The sequence below is a fragment of the Eublepharis macularius genome, chromosome 11, assembly GCF_028583425.1.
Source record: "Eublepharis macularius isolate TG4126 chromosome 11, MPM_Emac_v1.0, whole genome shotgun sequence".
Taxonomy (NCBI): domain Eukaryota; kingdom Metazoa; phylum Chordata; class Lepidosauria; order Squamata; family Eublepharidae; genus Eublepharis; species Eublepharis macularius.
The window spans coordinates 24,249,843-24,268,264 of NC_072800.1; the positions used below are offsets into that span (position 1 = coordinate 24,249,843).

At 43.0% G+C, this 18,422-nt stretch overlaps 1 protein-coding gene across 1 annotated transcript in view; it reads right to left on the minus strand.

Moving 5' to 3' along the window:
* Positions 1–13,359, minus strand: part of CDK13 (cyclin dependent kinase 13) — a 35,477-nt gene extending 22,118 nt beyond the window's left edge. The window contains exons 1-5 of the mRNA XM_054991177.1: positions 11,687–13,359; positions 3,638–4,273; positions 3,097–3,267; positions 1,864–2,003; positions 47–217 (exon numbers count right to left, since the gene is read on the minus strand). Of these exons, the coding sequence (XP_054847152.1) occupies positions 47–217; positions 1,864–2,003; positions 3,097–3,267; positions 3,638–4,273; positions 11,687–12,912 (2,344 nt within the window). The 5' untranslated portion in view covers positions 12,913–13,359. The remainder of the gene's footprint in view (positions 1–46; positions 218–1,863; positions 2,004–3,096; positions 3,268–3,637; positions 4,274–11,686) is intronic.
* Between the last annotated feature and the right edge of the window lie 5,063 nt (positions 13,360–18,422).

The window sequence follows — 18,422 nt, forward strand, 5'->3', positions numbered from 1 at the left end:
CTGTATTTCTCTCAGTATTGTTTAAAGAGACCAGTCATGAACATACCTTTGTCTTTCTTGAAATCTAAAGCATCTTCCTTATCAGTCACTATTTCCTTCATATTGATTATACTTTGGTGAGTAAGTTGTCGAAGAATCTTAATTTCCCGAATAGCTGTAATTGGAAAACCTTCCTTCTCATTATCCAATCGTACCTTCTTTAATGCCACCATTTCCCCTAGAAAATAATAAATTCTTCAAGTGAGACAATGCACTCAATTTAATGACATTCACGATATTCCAGTTTCTTTGTAAAACACTAAGACTAATGAAGCCAAGTCCAAACTGTAGTACTCTTATTATTTATATTCTTTGTGTTTACAGCATAGAAGATGAAATTAGGAATACTTAGCACACTGAGTTTCAACATTAAATATGCAAATTTTTAAAAACCTTAGCCGTTGCTACAAAATCACTTCCTCATTTTCTTTCAAAATGCATGATTGTTGCAGACCACCATAGCATTAGTGAAAGAAGCTGGTTTATACACAACTTTCTACGTAACCATAATTCCAAAAATCACTTTAAGAACCATTTGCTTCTGCCTCAAGTTGTGCACATATTTTTATGCAGCAAGTGGAAACAACTCTAAAATAATTTCGTAGATTCAAGTCCTGTGCAAGCAGTGAAGTGTAAATTCAAAATGTAAGGTTCACCACTAGACACAGATGTCTCATCAGTTCCAGTTTTTGGTTCATGACCCACAGATTAAGAAGAACAAGGTGCTGCAGGAGGCTAGTTTTATTGACAATTATAGATCCTAATGCGTTTCGTTTAAAACTTCATCAGGGGATCTGAAAAAAACAAGATTAAAACTTATTGTTTAAAAATCATCTCAATAACTCTTGAACTTTTTGTATCAGGCCCCTCAATGATCTTTAAGCGAAATGCGCTGGAATTTATAATCATCAATAAAACAACCTTCCTACAGCACCTTGTTCTTCTTTTCTCAACCTGTACCTTACATTGGTGTGGCTTCACTTTTCTTGACTGAGATATTAGTTAATGACAGACAACCAAGAAGAAACATTAGATATTTTTCATACTACTAACAGGATTGATTTTAGCTGAGGTGTTTCTCTGTGCCTTTGTTCAAAATACATGTTTCATATAAGAAACCATTAACCAGTTTTATTCAGCTATATACTCCTCAATGCTTCCCTAAGTTCTTGAAGCTATTGTAGTTCCACCATTTGTTCTTTTTACATAAAGTCTTTGTACTGGGAAGCCAATACCTGGACTATATGGAACTGGGCATTTATTTGATATAATTATATATGGCCTACAATATAAAATATATATAAGTAACAGATTAATATTTATATTACTTTTTCCAATACATAAGAGTAGCCTGAGCTCACAACTGTTCATGATGGAATACCAACACACAAAAACACATCCTTCTTAGAAAATGCCTAAGTTGTTGAGGAAGCCATTTTACTTATGCCTAGAAATAGATTCAAGGTCGGACTTGTAGCTATGGACAATTATAGTGCGATATGTATGTTATCTTGACTAGGAAAAAAAACCTATTCAACTTCAGTTCTCCAATATGAATCACATTTTCAAAGTGAATGTAAAGTGCTGTCAAGTCACCGCCAACTTATGGCAACCTCACAGGGCTTTCAAGGCAAAAGACAAACAGAGCTGGCTCACCACTGCCTGCCTCCTTGTAGCGGACCCTGGACTTCCTTGGTGGTCTCCCAGTCAAGGACTGACCCTGTTTAGCTTCTGAGCTATGATGAGATCAGGCTAGCATCAACCATCCAGGTCAGGGCAAATGCTTACCTGTATCCGTAACATGTCAATGCTTTCAATGCTTACCAGTATCTTTATCTCTTGCTTTGTAAACTTGTCCGTAAGTGCCTTCTCCAATAATGCCAATGATATCAAATTTATCAACACAACGTTTTCCCCAATCAATCTCTTTTTGTTTTGTTTCACCATGGCGTGGTCCACAAATTCTAACAAAACAATTAACAAAACACTATTTTTATATTTTCTCTGTATAAAACATGTTCTGCCTTGCTGTCCAAACATTTGTTAAACACATGCTTTCAGTCTCAACAAACACCTTTCTCATTTATTCTTCTTTCCTGTCAATATAACGTCACAGTTCTCATATTCTAGCAAGAAAATGGTACATTAAAGCTTGCATATTAGCACCAAAGGATACTCTCTACAATGGAATGTAAGGAGGGAGACAACAATTTATATGTGAGATATCATAAAGTGTGTTTTCTCTTACCGCTGATACAACTAATTTCAGAAGATAGTTATGTTTGCATCATCATCCTGTTGAGTACAATACTGGTTGTTTAGTACCCCCAAAAACTCATGCAACTCATTCCATGCACCCCTGAACTGGTTTTACTCAAATATTTCTCTGAGAGGATTTTCAAAAATAAAAAAGTGTTTTAATGATTAAAAAAAGAAAGGAAGTGCCTTGAGTGTGGCCAAACACTTGGGCATACGCCAACTACTTCTTTGAATCCCAGCCACAGTTTTTGAATTGTTCCATTACATATTGCCAGATGTCTCAGTCTTTGTATCTATTCTACCCATCTTATTCAGAAAGCAGCCAGCACCATATACTGTGCTGGAAGAACAAAACAGAAAAAGGAGGAAGATATAATCCCACAATTAACAGGCATTTTAATAAGCCAGTCAAAACATTTTTAAAATGACATAGCAGGAGCGAGTCAACCCATTTTGTTGAGAAAATTAAGTTTCCAGCACTGAAGTGTAAAAAAGATCATACAGCTGTAAATGCAAGACGGAGACAAAGCCTTGGTACAATGAAAGGCAATAAATGGCAGAGCACAAATAAAAGAAACACAGAGGGCTATTATAACAAGCTTTTAATGCCTGCCAGCAGATCTAGAAATTACCTACTTTATGACTTAAAATACTAAAAAGGAACTGTAGTAAAGGTCCACTAGAGGTTAAAAAAAAAACTATTTTACCTTATTTATTCCACAGGTGAAATACAGATTTTAAAGTGATGCATGTATTTCTCAACAATTGTGTATATTATAGCAAAATGGAGACACATACTTTGGCCTCTTCTTAAGATGGAGCTGCACTGATGGTTTCTTCTCTTCGGGGCTCTTAGATAAATCATCTCCTCCAGGCAACTCAGGTGGCAGTGGCAGGTCTGCAAGCAGGTAGCGCAATTTCTTCTCCACTTCTTTTTTAACTGCTTTCACAGATATGTTCCCTTGCAAGCTGCAGAAAGAGGGAAAACGGAAATTACTGGTGGTTTCAAATTTGAAAATCAGACTGGAAATCCAAGCCAATAGGTTCATGTTCTCATTTTTACTGGCCTAGATTAGTATTTTGAAAAAACACTGCACATCAATAACATCAGCTGCCATCAATTGCCTGGGGACCCCCAGAAACATTGGTAATCAGGGTTTGCAGTCTGGAGTAGAAACCAGCAAAGATCTTTTAACCATCTCCTTAGGAGAAGCTCCATTGGTTACAAATGAGATGACCCAATGTTACTAAAAATCTATTGAATAGTTTCTCTTTAAAAAAACCCTGAAGTCTACAGCTTGAATCTGAGCTTTAAAAGAGGAAGTATGTTACAACTCACTTATCTGTATCTTTGTCTTCAGGCAGCATCGGAGGAAAAGGCAGAGGGGGCAGCGTGGAAGTCACCAGTACAATATTTCGATCCTTTTCCTTGGGTGTTGCACTTGGGGGGTGGGGCTTGTTCTTCTCTTTCACTGCAACAGGCTGTGGTGGTGGTGGTGGAGGCAGGGGTGGGGGCTGCTTCACAGGGGTTGGTTTACTCTCCTTCACCACTGAAGTTTTTTGCTTAACAGTTTTCTCTACAGTCAAACTGTTCTCTCCCTTTGCCTCCTGAACAGGAACTTTTGTCTTTGTCTTGTCATTTTTCAAGGCTGAACCTCCTGAAGGGGAAGGCGTATGCTCCGCTTTTAGCTTCTTCAGTTCCTTCAGGTTGTTTGTTTGTGGCAGGGTCACCCCAGTATCAGCATTCCCCTTAGTAGGCGTAGAGGTGTTTGAAGCTTTTGCATTGGCTTTGGCTGCCTCTGCTGCCCTCGCTTTTTTGTTCTTGTTCAACTCTGCAGCCAGGCTACTTTTGAGAGTCAGAGTACTTGGAGAAATACTCGACTGCCGGCTTCTGGATCTTGATAATCTATGCCTGCTCCGAGATCTTGAGTGCCTTGATGAGTAAGGGCTTCTACTTCGGGATTTCGCTGATCTTCTGCTTAGAAGAGTAAAGATCTAGTCAGTCAGTCCCTATTTTATACCTAGCTGTTTTACTCTTTATTGAACAGCCTTTACGATCACGTCATTACCATGCTGGATAAATGAATTCTTTGCCAGAGTCATTTAGCAAGTGGGAATTTATCTGCTACCTAAATCTACCCAGCAGGTGGGGATATTCTACAGTTCTTAATCATTTAAAATCTATTTTACTATTAGGAAAGTGTCTCAAATTTTATAAGCTTGACTGAAAATTAAGTGCACACTTCATTTTGAAATCCTTAAGGGCAGAAATTCACTTGAGAAACTGAAATATAGTTTTAAATTTAATTTTTTTGTTTAATTATAAACTTGTTTTAAAAATAGTATGGATTAAACTGATATCTGATATTTAATACCAACAAATTAAAGTAAAACTTACCATATTAAAACAGTAATTCACCCTAATATAATTCAACATCATAAAAGCTACTTTCTACATACAAGAGAGAAACATGCAAGCTGTGTAACACAAGAGATCATACACTGTATTAGGGACTTGATGCTGAATGCCAAAGTCTGCCAGGTCACCACAAATGCTGGTATGAAACCATCGTTCTAGAAGATTCGCCCATATTACGTAGTGTACGTATAGAAATATATAACATAAAAGAACTATTTGGTTATAAAATCATCAGCGCAATGGCCATCAAGTGATTATTATATAGTTTTGTTATAGAAATGTCTTCAAATAGGAATAAGACTGCTCAACTACCCTATTATTTAGGTGGTAGACTGGTCAACTAACCTATTATTTGAATGGAAACAAATATATCATGAAGAATGCTGCTGCCTACGTGGCAGTTTATCTTTTTTAATAGTTTCATTTGTTAATGAGGGCTACCTGACCACAGCAGTTAGGGACACACTTAACATAGCTTCTCTGCTCGCCTCCCACTATCACTGTGGTCATCACCAAATACGAACAATAGCACGAGGGCAAACATCAGTTATAATAATTTTTAAAGTTAATTTCACTGTTACACAATAATGATACTAATTACAAAAACATACTGGTTAAGTATCTAGGCTGTTGCTATTTAAAGCATCTTCTTTTGTTCCAGTAAGATTACTGCTTTAAAAATACCAGCCTTTTCCTAGTGAACTGAAAAAGCCTTTTTTGATCAGTCAAATGCCCAAACCTAAAGCCTCCTAGTTTAAATCAATACCTATTAAAATCACTGCTATACAGCAATCCATTATGACTTAAGGACTATTTATTTTCTAGCACATTTATTTTCTTCCTTATCAGAAACCCTCTGTTTATGGAAATGAAGTTTCAATTTGATTCCACATTAACTAAAATTCAATTTATAATAATAATATTAATAACAACATTCAATTTATATACCGCCCTTCAGGATGACTTAACACCCACTCAGAGCAGTTTACAGAGTATGTCATTATTATCCCCACAACAACAAACACCCTGTGAGGTGGGTGGGGCTGAGAGAGCTCTGAGAGAGCTGTGACTTACCTAAGGGCACCCAGCTGGCTTCAAGCGGAGGAGTGGGGAATCAAACCCGGTTCTCCAGATTAGAGTCCAGCGTGCTTAACCACTCCACCAAACTCGTAGCAAGTGCTATAGATGCTTCAGAGTGATGCTTTTGCAAGAGCCTTATATATATATATATATCAATTAATAGAACCAAAGTGCTATACTGGTCATAGATAACCTATACGATCTAGGGACAAGTGAATAAACTGCATCTGCAAAACACAAGCTCATCTCAGATTAATTTTAATATTCCTGATTCTAATGTGTCATAAGTATAGAGCACAAGCTAGTCAATTCAAGTGTTCAGCAAAATTATCTCCTTTGCATGTTTTAATTTTGAAAGGTTCCCATTATGTTAATTTCAATTGTCAATCTAAACCCCATCTTGTGTCTTTAATACTTACAGCTCAGCTTATTCAAAACTGAAAAGAATCTACTCCTACATTCAGAAACATGAAAGCACTGTAGGTTTGCTTAACTTTTAGTCGATCCTGATAAAAAGATTTTAGTTACCACACCATTTGAATTACTACATCCACAACTTAACCTGAACATGTCTGTTTCAACTTACTTATATACAATAATGAACAAGTGGATATCCTAAACAGGTGCCTGAGAGGTGACAATGGGCTGGATAAAGGCCAACAAACTGAAGCTCAGTCCATACAAGACAATGGACAGGACTGCACTCTTCTTGAAAAGACAGGTTCAGTCTGGAGGGGCCATTAAGTTGGTGTTTATTATTGGAGGCTCAGATCTCCTCTTTAGTAAAATGCACTGGCTCCCTTCAGTTGGCTCACCAAATGCAGTCCTACCTTCACAGAGATGATGTGTCCACAATCATCCATGTTCTAGTCAGATCCATGTTATACTACTGCAACTGTGGTGGTTGGAGACTGCCTTTGAAGACAGTTTGGAAGCTTCAACTAGTTCAAAGTGGAGCAGCAAAATTACCATCTGGTAGAAGTTACAGAGCATTTATGTCACCTGTACACAGACTACCAATTAATTGCTGTAATTTAAAGCACTGATTATGAGATGGGGACCATGGCATTTTAAGGGCCATCTACTCACACATGGACGTACCAGATTACTGCATGTGTTGTACATGATATTTACTGGAGGCAATCATTCAATCATCCCCATGCAGGAGCTATGGCCATATACCGAGGAATCCCCACAGGACATAAATGAAGCCCTATGCTCTCCCCCTGCTAATACACTAGGCTTTTATAGGTAACTTTGAGCACCGGTGCATACTTCCATGTAGTTTGGAGGGTGGGAGCTTTGGTAGAATTACATGAGATGCATGTAGGCCTCCAATTCCAAATAAAGGGTTGGTACATGCGCCAAAGGGAGTGGAGGGGAGTGGAGACCTTCCACATGTAGAAGTAACATGCATATTACAGTTGTTTTAATGCTTCTATAGATACAAAAGTTTTCAAGGAATAAGAGGTGGAATATTTTAAAAATGAAACGCAGCATCACTACTTGACAAACAAAACTGAACATCACTGTAAGATGAGAACTATACTGATTTGGGCAACACCTTTTCCCCCTAAAATATCATCTCTATAAAGTAGAGCGCATTGTCATTCAACAATAAATGCAAAGGTAAGATTTGTTAAGTTACTTCTTTTTAAAGAAAGATTTGTAGGGGAGTCGTTAGCCATTTGAGTTCTGTTTGCTTTCAATATATGAAGGCAATCTGTCACTCAAATGGGTCAAACTTCCATCATATCTTCCACCATAGTGACAAAAAGGTATACATTTTGTAAAAGTTAAAACAGAACCAATCTATTTTAGTATTTTGAGTTGTTAAATACATGTGCACAACAAAACTGGAAACAATGCAAAGGGTTTCTACAAAATTCACTGGGACTTACATCTAAGTATAGTTACATAGGATCAGATTCCATGTGACCATCAGCTATTACACTGAAATCAATGGCATTTAAATCACTTACATTTGCCTGGATTTCCATCAATACTTTCAAAGCAAACTAACATTTCAACAGGAAGGGCCTGTAGAGGCACAGCTATCCTGCCTTCCCCTAGCAGCCACTTTACACAGAAATGGTGATGCCAAAGGCTGTGGAACCCACATGGACTAAAGCCACACAAAATGAGTACTGCTTCTTGCATCAGATCAAGCCCCTGCTGCCAAATAAATGCTTCTTGCCCTGGCAGACAGGATGTGTAGGATAAAGTGTTTTGCTTTAATGGCAGTGACTGGAATTAACATGCAAAAAGGCTTTTCTATCACTCCTCCTTGTTCAACCTTCACACCTCCCTGAACAGTGTCTCTTGAGTATCAGGCGAGGGAACATGCTGTAACAGAATTTAACCCAAGGCAAAGGGCTGCAGGTGGCAAAAAAACTTCTGCAACTTCCCCTCTCAACAGTACTCTACTCTTGTAGAATTTAGTCATAAAGATATAAGGAATTTTAGATTCTGATTTCTTTTAATAAATATGCTCAAGAATAGTTGCAAGCGCTTTTGTAAAGCAAAGCAAATACGCAAATGATTTTCAGAAATCAACTTCACAAACAGGAGCAAACAGATTAGATATATCAATGCTGAATCAACATTACTAAAGAACAATAGCAAGCAATTTAACGCTGCAGTATTGCGCAAGTACATTCAAATACTTTCACAGAAATTACCTACTTCAAGGATCATAGTCAAGATATACCTTCTCTTTCACTGTTACACAAATTAAAATTCATAGGATTGCTTCTAGTTCAATTATAAGGTAAAGAAAAAGATAGCTGAACACATATTTTAAAAATTCACTACAGAGCATCTCCGGGTGGATCCTCCCACCAGAAACTCAATTACTCAATTATTTTAAATTTTACATTACTCTAACATCATTCCTGTTGGGCTATTTCAAATAGTATACTGGTCTTTCTACAGAGCTGTGGCCAGTTAGACAGGAGGTGACCTCGATTTCCCACCAACAATTCACTTAACATGACATGTCCAAAGGGGAGGTGATCTGGCACACCAGGAAGAAGACAGGCCACCAGCATTTACTACTATCCAGTTCCATCCACAACTTTGGAGATGAGGGGAGAACAACTAAGGGGGTGCGAGTTTAAAATTAACCCTCTGGAGTTCCTGCTATGCTTTACAGTCTATAGTATTTCACACAAGCCCTCTGTTGGTAAAGAATGTGGCAAACCCAACAAGGTTATTTTCAAGACTTAGGCATATACTTCTCTTACCGTAGAGCAGTCAGTCTTCATCTTTAATTCACTACTGACCACGCAAATATAAAACTCACAACCACTCAACCCAAAGATCAACCAAGATTTGAGCCCCACCCAAATCTCTGGAAGTTTTTTATTGCCATTCAAGATGTATAGGTTATCCCTGAGTGGCCTTATGGCCCCTGTTAAGAATCAATGCCTTAGAACAAGAGACTGTAAAGCATACAGTAGCACCAAAGTAGAGGATAAAAGATAAGGGACCATAATCAGGAAGAAATTAAAAGCCATTATAAGTAGCGCAAAGCACTGTCAAAATACCACTGGGTTTGTTTGGGATAAATTCCCCTGGGCTATAACAACCATGCCAAACAGTCACATGAGTACATGAAGCTGCCTTATACTGAATGAGACCACTGGTCCACCAAGACCAGTATTGGCTCTCCAGGGTTTCAGGCAGAGGTCTTTCACATCACCTACCATCTGATCCTTTTAGCTGGAGATGTTGGGGACTGAATCTGGGACCTCGGTCTACCAAGGAGCCACAGCCCTTCCCCTATCCTAAAAGTTGCTGTCCTTACAGAAAAACGTCTGAATAAGCAGCTTCTTTGTGAGGGGGGACTCCCTCAAAGAAAGTAGTATAGACATTGTTTTCCTATATTTCTTCAATTTTCTATACATATCTAAGAAAAGAAGCATGCAAAATATAGATAACTGGATTTTAATTAGATTGAGGTTAGAAAGCTCCATTTCTTCAGAAAGCATCTCTGACCTAAGGCAAATTAAATGTAATGTGTCTGGGGAGTTAGTAAGCAGTATTACATTGCTCAGAGTATGGCAAACATAGATAATAGACAATTATTTGGTGCACTACCTGCTGGTCTAAAAATAACCTTCCCTAGTGGTGATGGGGGAAAAGAAGTTCAGTGGAAGGGGAGAAGAGAGTTACAGCAGAAATGTGAGTTGCCCCCTTCTTCTGATGCAGTTGCCTACTCACAAACCTTGCCTAGCTGTGGCTTAATCCACACTGATTAAACTGTGTACACAAGGCTGTAACGTTACAGTCTTGACAGTAGCTCTTGCTGCATTCCTTCCACCCACATCATGCCCTATTCATAATGCAAAGAGACTTCTTAATACAAACAGCAAGTATCCTCACTTGCATATAGTATATTTCCAAAGTTGTATCTGCAATACAGAGAACGTGGAACATACAACTTAAAGACAGAAGTATGCATGACACTCTAAACTGATGTATCCTTAGCTAGACAGCTATCTTTTTCTACAGAATCACAAGAATTGGTAAGAATGTACTGTTTTATTACACTGACCATAAGAAGAGTTTTAAAACTGATCATATACATATGATAAAACCACTAAAATCTGGATATCAGATAAAGCACAAATAAACTTTGAAGTGTTAACTTTTTTGAAGTAACACAGAACTGCTGTGAAAACTGAAAGATCATCATCATCTAATTCACAGGACTTCTGATCATTAACAGGTTGAGACAACATTTCCTAGAAAAATGCAACTACATGTATAGGTGAACCAGATTCAATTGAATTCACAATTCATCTCTATGGTAGTTCTATAAGAAAAAAATGTCATTTGTAGCATAGTTATAATGACCAGTTACTAAAAGTATGGAAAAAGTAAGAAGTAGACACACCAAGACCAAGCCAAAGAACAGTGGCAACCACAACAAAACCCTAGCAAATCATTTGAGTATACAGGTAAAAAAATGAAGCTGTACTCTTCAAGAAAGGGGGGGGGGGGAGAACAGTTTTAGCTGGTAAATTTGGTACTTAAAAACTGTGTCAAAATCAAAGCACTTACTAAATTTCTAATACAGGAAATCAACAAGTTACTACTTCATGGGTGTGACTACTTCAAAGCCTGCTCAAGCAAGGCTACAATCATATGCATATTTACTAGGAAGTAAGGTCTATTCAACTCAGTGGGACTTATTTCCAGGACAGTATGAACTGTATCACACTACATGTTTACAGAAAATTTCTTGCCTCAATATCATTATCTTCTTCTTGTGAAAAGACAGTTTTTTTTAAATAAACTCAAATACAACATGGTTAAAACTTCATGGTAATCACAGATTGTGTATTGGCCAGAATTCCACAGGTCAGAGAATTTCCCAATCCAAGTACATCTTTAAAAAGATATTGGTTTTTAATCCTCCTTGATGAAATCTGGCAAATCATTTACATGTTTATCCAAAGAGTAGCTTTAGGGAATAGACTGCATACATCTGCATTTACAAACTACTCAAATAGAGATCTGCTTTATTAAGATCTTTAACCCAACTATGGCAGTTTGCAACTGGCACATCAGCTTCCCTGTCACAATAAATGTCAAGTCAAATTTATCAAACAGTTATGATCTAAACTTTGGTACAAAAGATTACAATGAAGTTGATCAATTTCATTGTCTTTACCAGAGAAATTTCATTGTCTTTACGACCAGAGAAAGATTCAGTACCAAAAACTTGCATCCAGCTATATAGTAGTAACTGTCGCTTTTGCTAAAGGGGTCTGCCACCCTATCCTGCTTTTTAGGGGCACTAGGCCTGAACAGCTCCTACCTGGAAAAGGATGCTATACTCCCTGTGATCCCACAAGCATGCCTCCCCCGACACAGACTCACCTGATAGCAGGGCTGTAGGGGCTGCGAGACCGGCGCCAACTACTGTAGGGACTGGGCGACACGTCCCCCCCACGCTCGTACGAGCTGTGACGACTGTAACTGGGCGATCGGCGGCGGTACGGGCTGAGAGGCGAGCGGGGACTCGGGGACTTGCGGCTCCTCTGGCTCTGCGACGCCCGGTGGGCAGGAGGGCTGTCCTCCCGGCAGGGGCTGGGGGAGGAGCGCTGCCGCCGGTAGGCCCGCGGCTCGGCCTTGTCTTCGCGGTAGGCCTTGGGCGGGTCCTTGTAGGCCGAGGGGGGCTCCTTGGCGGCTTTCGTCCGGCTCCGGTGGGCCTTGCTCTCCCGCTCCTTCCGTCCGCTGCTGGGCGAGGCAGCTGAGCCCTTCCTGCGGCCGTCGCTGCCGCCGCCGCTGCTGCTCCGGGGGCCCTCTCGGTCCTGGCCGCCGCTGTGGTTGTGGCGGCTGCGGGACTTGGAGGAGGAGGAGGAAGCCTCGGCTCCCCCCCTGGCGGCCGCGGCCGCCCCCTCCTGCTGCGCCGCCGCCTTGTCCTTGTCCTCCCCCCGCCGTCGGTGCTCCCGGTGCCGCTCCCGGGAGCGCCGGCCGCTGCTGCTGCGGTGCTCCCTGCGCGGCCGCCGGCTGCCCCGCTCGGACTCGGGGCGGCCCGGGCGCGGCTGGCTGCCCCCGCCGCCCCCGCCGGAGGAGGCCGGGCTCCCCGCCCCGCTCCCCGCCCCGGCCGTCCCGCCGCCCCCCGGCCCCTCGGACTGGGAGCTCACGTCGTCGTACTCCTCGGCCGCCGCCTCCAGCAGCGGCCCCAGGCCCGCCCCGCTCCCGCGCCGCTCGGCCGAGGAGGAGGCCAGGCCGGAGCCGCCCGCGCCCAGCCTGCCCCGCCGCCGCTTGTGCCGCGACCCCGAGCGCCGCTTCCCTCGCAGCCGCTTCCGCTCCCCCCCTTCCCCGCAGCAGGAGGAGGCGGCGCCGCCGGTGGCCGCCAGGAACAGCAGGGACTGCGGCGGCAGCGGCGGCTGCAGGAGCGAGGGCTGCAGCAGCGGGAACAACAGCGAAGGGGCCGCCGCGGGAGAGGGGGGCGGCAGCGGCGGCTGAGCCGAGGCGTAGCGCTTTCGCCGGCGGTGTGGCGGCCGCTTCTTCTCCGCCGCCGGCGACTCCGAGCCGCCCCAGCCCCGCGCGCCGCTCCCGCCTCCGGACGCCGCCGCCGCCTCCGAAGTGCTCGGCATCGGGGAACGAGAGTCCGTCAAGGCGCCCACCGAGAAGACGACGACGCTGGAGAAGGAGGCAGGCGCGGCGCCATCCGGCGGAGGCGGCCTCCCTCTCGCCCGGCGGGGCTCCGCGGGAACGCCCCGGGCCGCCTCACATGGGAAAAGTCACCCAAGAAACTCCGCGCACAAGCCGGGCCGCGGGCGCCTACCACCAGCTCCGGCTGACACGAGCGCGCCCCATCGCCCGGCAGGGCCCGACTGCGGCCTGCGCGCCTCCTCGCAGCCGCGCCTCAGTCCGTCCCTCAACGGCGCCGCCGCTGCTGCTTCTCTCGGCCGCCGCCGCCGCTTTCGTCTTCTTCCGCCTCCTCTCTACGGCCCTCGAAGGCGAGGGGGAGAAAAGAGCCGCCGCTGAGCCGCCGCCGTCCGCGCTTCTCTCCCTCAGACAGAGAGCGAGCGAAAGGAGACGGCCGGCGCAGCTGACAGGACTGCGCCTGCGCGGCCGCGCTGAGGTAAGCAGAGAGAACCCTCGCTCTCAGCCGGAGGCGTCGCTTCTCCCCTGTCCCCAGCTCATCTCGCGAGTTTTCCTGACTCTCGCGCTCTCCCGCCCACTCCATACCGGAAGCTTCGAAGGTGACTTCCTGTCCTGGCCTTACTATTTGAGGTCATGGCCGCACGCCTAACGAGGTACGAACGGAATTTCCGGTTCTTGGTAAGCGGAGGCCTTCCTATAATGGTGTGGTAGTAGTCGGCTGGTTCGAATCCTACTCCTGCCATGAGGTCAGCAGGTGGCCTTGGGTAAGCAGTTCCTCTCAGCCCCAGCTGTATTGTGGGGATAAAAATAACACTGACCTTGTTCACGGCTCTGAGTGAGGCACTAATCTGTCTAGAAGAGCACTATAAAAGCACAGTTATGATGATGTGCGTGGCAAGAGTAGTGGAAATAAGGCTGCCTGATAGCCTGGAGAAAAATGCCTCGTCCCTCCAATAGAGGCTTCATGTTTGGAAATAGGCGGTTGAAGCTTTACATGCTGTGGAGGTAAATAACATAATCTGAATAAATCCCACTGAACCTCCGTCTACAAGACAGGACATTTATTTCTAGGCCAGTTGGCAAGGCCAGGTGGAAACAGAAATGAATAATGGTGGTTGTGGATTTTCCCGGCTGTATTGCCATGGTCTTGGCACTGAGAGATCTGTCTTTTGGTGCTACACCTCTGAAGATGCCAGTCACAGCTGCTGGCGAAACGTCAGGAACTACAATGCCAAGACCATGGCGATACAGCCCAGAAAATCCACAACAACCAACTTTCTCTGTCCGTGAAAGCCTTGGACAATATATAGAAATGACTATCTTGTCATAAATAACAATACAAAAGTTGGAAACTAATATATTTTAAATTACATCCTTGTTTATCAACTGGTGTTCTTAGTAAAATAATGTGGAAAAACCTGTGCACATTTAATCCACGATATTAATAAAACCAATTATGTGATTCTCTCTAGATGTTAACCATCACATTATTCCTGTGGTACTTAATTATGTTATTCTCCAATTATGTTATTCTCTCTAGATGTTAACCATCACATTATTCCTGTGGCACTTAACTGTAGATTTTCCATGAATTGTACAAACTCAGCCACTAGTCAGAACTCTGGTGGTCATTGTTAAGTTATACCCCTCCCTCCCAGGAAAAAACCCTTCACTTTAGTTGTTATATGTAACATGGATCCAGATAACATTGTCCATTAACGGAACATGGTTCCATCAGTGCTAGAGAAATTGCCCACCTCCCTCTTCAGCTTACTACTCTCCCTAAAATGCTTCTCCTGGAGGACAGAGACCATATTGGAAAGCTCACTGGTCTGGAGGAGGAGGAAGGGCCCTTTTGTTGACACAAAACTGAACTTTGGATCCAACCCTGTATCTTTGATTAACGTGAGCCACTTGGCGAGACAACTGGATATAAATATAACAATCTCCTGAGCACTGTAAGTGTTGGGTCTGAAATTTGTACCTGGATATGTACATCATTTCTTTCAACTCAGTATGACACTCTTTGAAACATTCCAGTTAGAAGTCAGTGCTGTGTCATAGTTAGAGCAATAGTACTCAATCAGCAGCTCACAGAGGGCCACTCCAGCAACTACCAAAAGAGCCACATTTACTTCCATACCTGGCACGAGACCTACATCTCAAGAAGGCTTAAGCTTATCAGTTCTTCCAGTAGCAGCTGTTTCAAAGTGGGAAGCACCTGCCAACCACAAGGCCCTCTGGGCAATGGCCTTGGCCACTTTTCCTGAAATATGGAGCATGTACCACATTGGGAAATGGTGCTCAGAAGAGCCACAGGTGGCTTCCCAAGCTACAGACTCGGAGTTAGTGTGTTGAACTGGGGAGATCCAGGCTCAAATTTCCACTTGCTGTGAAATTTACTAGGTGATCAGTCATTCTCTCTCAGCCTTACTGTACCTCACCAGGTTGTGAAAATAAAACAGAGGCAAGGAGTAGCAGGTCTAAGCTGAGCTTAAGAGAGAGGGTGGGATAAAAATGCCCTAAATCAAGAAAGTTTAAGGCAAATCCTGAGGCTTACCATGATCCATGTTGCTAAAGACTTAAGACGTGAGTCAGAAGCCGGCAGAGAGGTTTGCAGGGAGCCATGGCCTATGCTTACATTTCTCCCCTAGTGAGGAGATGCTCGACTAGAGCCAGGGCCTTTTCGGTCCTGGCTCCCACCTGGTGGAACACACTGCTGAAATCAGGGCCCGGCAGGACCTACTATCTTTTCGCCGGGCCTGCAAGACAGAGTTGTTCCACCAGGCATATGGCTGAGGCTGGGCCTCCGCCAGCCTGGAAAAAAGGGTGTATAAATCTTAACCCTCCCTGTGAAGGCTGTCCACCATCCTGTTTTAAATGTGTCATTTTTAATGTATATGAATGTTTTAATTGTATTTTTAATACATTGTTACCCACCCTGAGCCCGCTCGCGTGGAGGGCGGAATAGAAATCTGAAATAATAAATGTAGGAAACAACTCCTGCTTCTGACCTGGCAGCTTCTGGGTCAAGAACAGGCAAGGGACTTTATAGAAAATCTCTCCCTGTTCCTGCCTCTTCCCATGGGGCAAGATCAGTGCATGGGAAGGGCCCCCCTCCCACTGAGACATGCCAGTTCCTACAACAGTAGCTGGTACAGTGTAATTTAATAAAGAATTTAAGGCTGTAACAGGTGGAAAAACTGCCATGGATTGAAAGGCTTGGTGTGAAGAATACAGTATGTATCACATGGCTCTGCCCACACAATCACCACAAACATCACAACCTGACCCTTCACGGCCAGGAAGCTCCGTCATGAATTCCATAACTTAAGTCTTTGCTGTTGAAGCCACGGGATTCAAAGGTGATGAGCTCCATCTAAAATCTGGTTTATTTATTTACTTAATTTATACCCCACCTTTCTTGCCAATGGGGACCCAAAGCAGCTTGCATCATTCTTTCCTCCATTTTATCCTTTCAAGAATCCTGTGAAGTAGGTTAGGCTAAGAGTGTAATAATAACAACATTTAATTTATATACCACCCTTCAGGGTAACTTAATGCCACACTCAGAGCAGTTTACGTGTGTCATTATTATCCTCATGACAATCACCCTGTGAGGTGGGTGGGGCTGAGAGAGCTCCAAAAAGCTGTAACTGACCCAAGGTCACCCAGCTGGCTTCAAGTGGAGAAGTGGGGAATCAAACCTGGCTCTCCAGATTAGAGTCCTGCCACTCTTAACCACTGTACCAGACTGACCCAAGGTCTCCGAGGGAGCTCCCAGATCCTAGACACCACTACACCACACTCTTTAGAATTGATAATTTAGTTGTAATATTCAGTGCACATTTCGGTTGCGTTTCTATAATGTTTTCCTGTCTACAGATCACTTTTTATAAAGGGGACTGTAGTTTTCACTGTGAAAAAAAATGAGGCAGTCCCTCCCTTCCCCCATACTGTTCATATTATACTGTGTTTATTTCATTGTTCTCTAATTGTGCAATCCAGTTTTAGTGCATTGTTTATTGTATGCATTCTTCTGGTCTCTACTTTTTTGTATAAATTGGTTATCCACTGAGTCTTACTGAGAAAGGCAGACAATACATAAAATGAAATAAGTAACTTTTTTAATGGAAGTGTTGGACTTTGTCAAAGCATCATTCATTCAGGTTACCTCAGTCTATGCTTCCGCCTTGGCCTAAGAAGACGAGCCAAATGCAAACCCACACACCTCCAAAGGGACAGGTTCTAGACCAATCCATTTTCTGTCAGTTTCAGAACATAGAGGACTTATAATAATAATATTTGATTTATATACCGCCCTTCAGGACAACTTAATGCCCACTCAGAGCGGTTTACAAAGTATGTTATTATTGTATTGTCGAAGGCTTTCACGGCCGGAGAACGATGGTTGTTGTGGATTTTCCAGGCTGTATAGCCGTGGTCTTGGCATTGTAGTTCCTTATGTTTCGCCAGCAGCTGTGACTGGCATCTTCAGAGGTGTAGCACCAAAAGACAGAGATCTCTCAGTGTTATTATTATCCCCACAACAAACACCCCGTGAGGTGGGTGGGGCTGAGAGAGCTCTGAAAGAGCTGTGACTGACCCAAGGTCACCCAGCTGGCTTCAAGCCGAGAAGTGGGAAATCAAACCCAGCTCTCCAGATTAGAGTCCCACATTCTTAACCACTACACCAAACTGGCTCACTTGACTATAGGTGCAACTTTGGAAGTTTAAAACAAGCTGGATGTACGAACATCATTTTGAAATGAAAGCCTAACCTTCCACCTTTTTTGCCAGTCACAGAAGGGCAAGTAGCAGAATCTTTCATCCTGTTGGCAACACTTATAATGCTGGAAGACAATAAAGGTTAATTAGAGCTTAATCAGCTAAGTATTGACTCATTCATTAAAGCTCATTCATTAAAGCTCTGATGAAGTTAAGGTGAAACAACTCACCTAAAATGGGCAATTAAAATGTCCACAGAAGGAAAGAATCATTGCAATCACATTTGTTTATTGTTGATCTTTTCAAGCTACTAGTTAGCCACATAAAAATCTCAGGATGGTTATATATTTAGAAATGCAGGTTGCTTTAACCTGTTATTTCTGTCCATGTATATGTTCCCAAGTCTCTCACTAGACTCCAGGTTCCTATACAAAGCTTTTAAAAAATGATCTTGTTATCTTGGCAGTAATAGGAATTTGTGCACAACTCATTTTACAGAAAGTCTCGAGTCTGCTTTCTAGGGAATAATTACAGTGATGGCACAGAAGATATTCTACAGGAGGACAGAATTGCCGCTTTACGCGTTCAAGATTACTTCGATTTAAACTGAGCATTTTGAGGTTTATAAGCATGCGGAGGGTGATTTGATATGCCATTGATCATGCTGAAGGGTGTGTCCAGGACTCCTATCACTGACACAAGTCTGGTCATGTGACATGTCTAATGAAGGGGGACTTAATTACTGATGGATTAAAATGTTGCCTTTTTA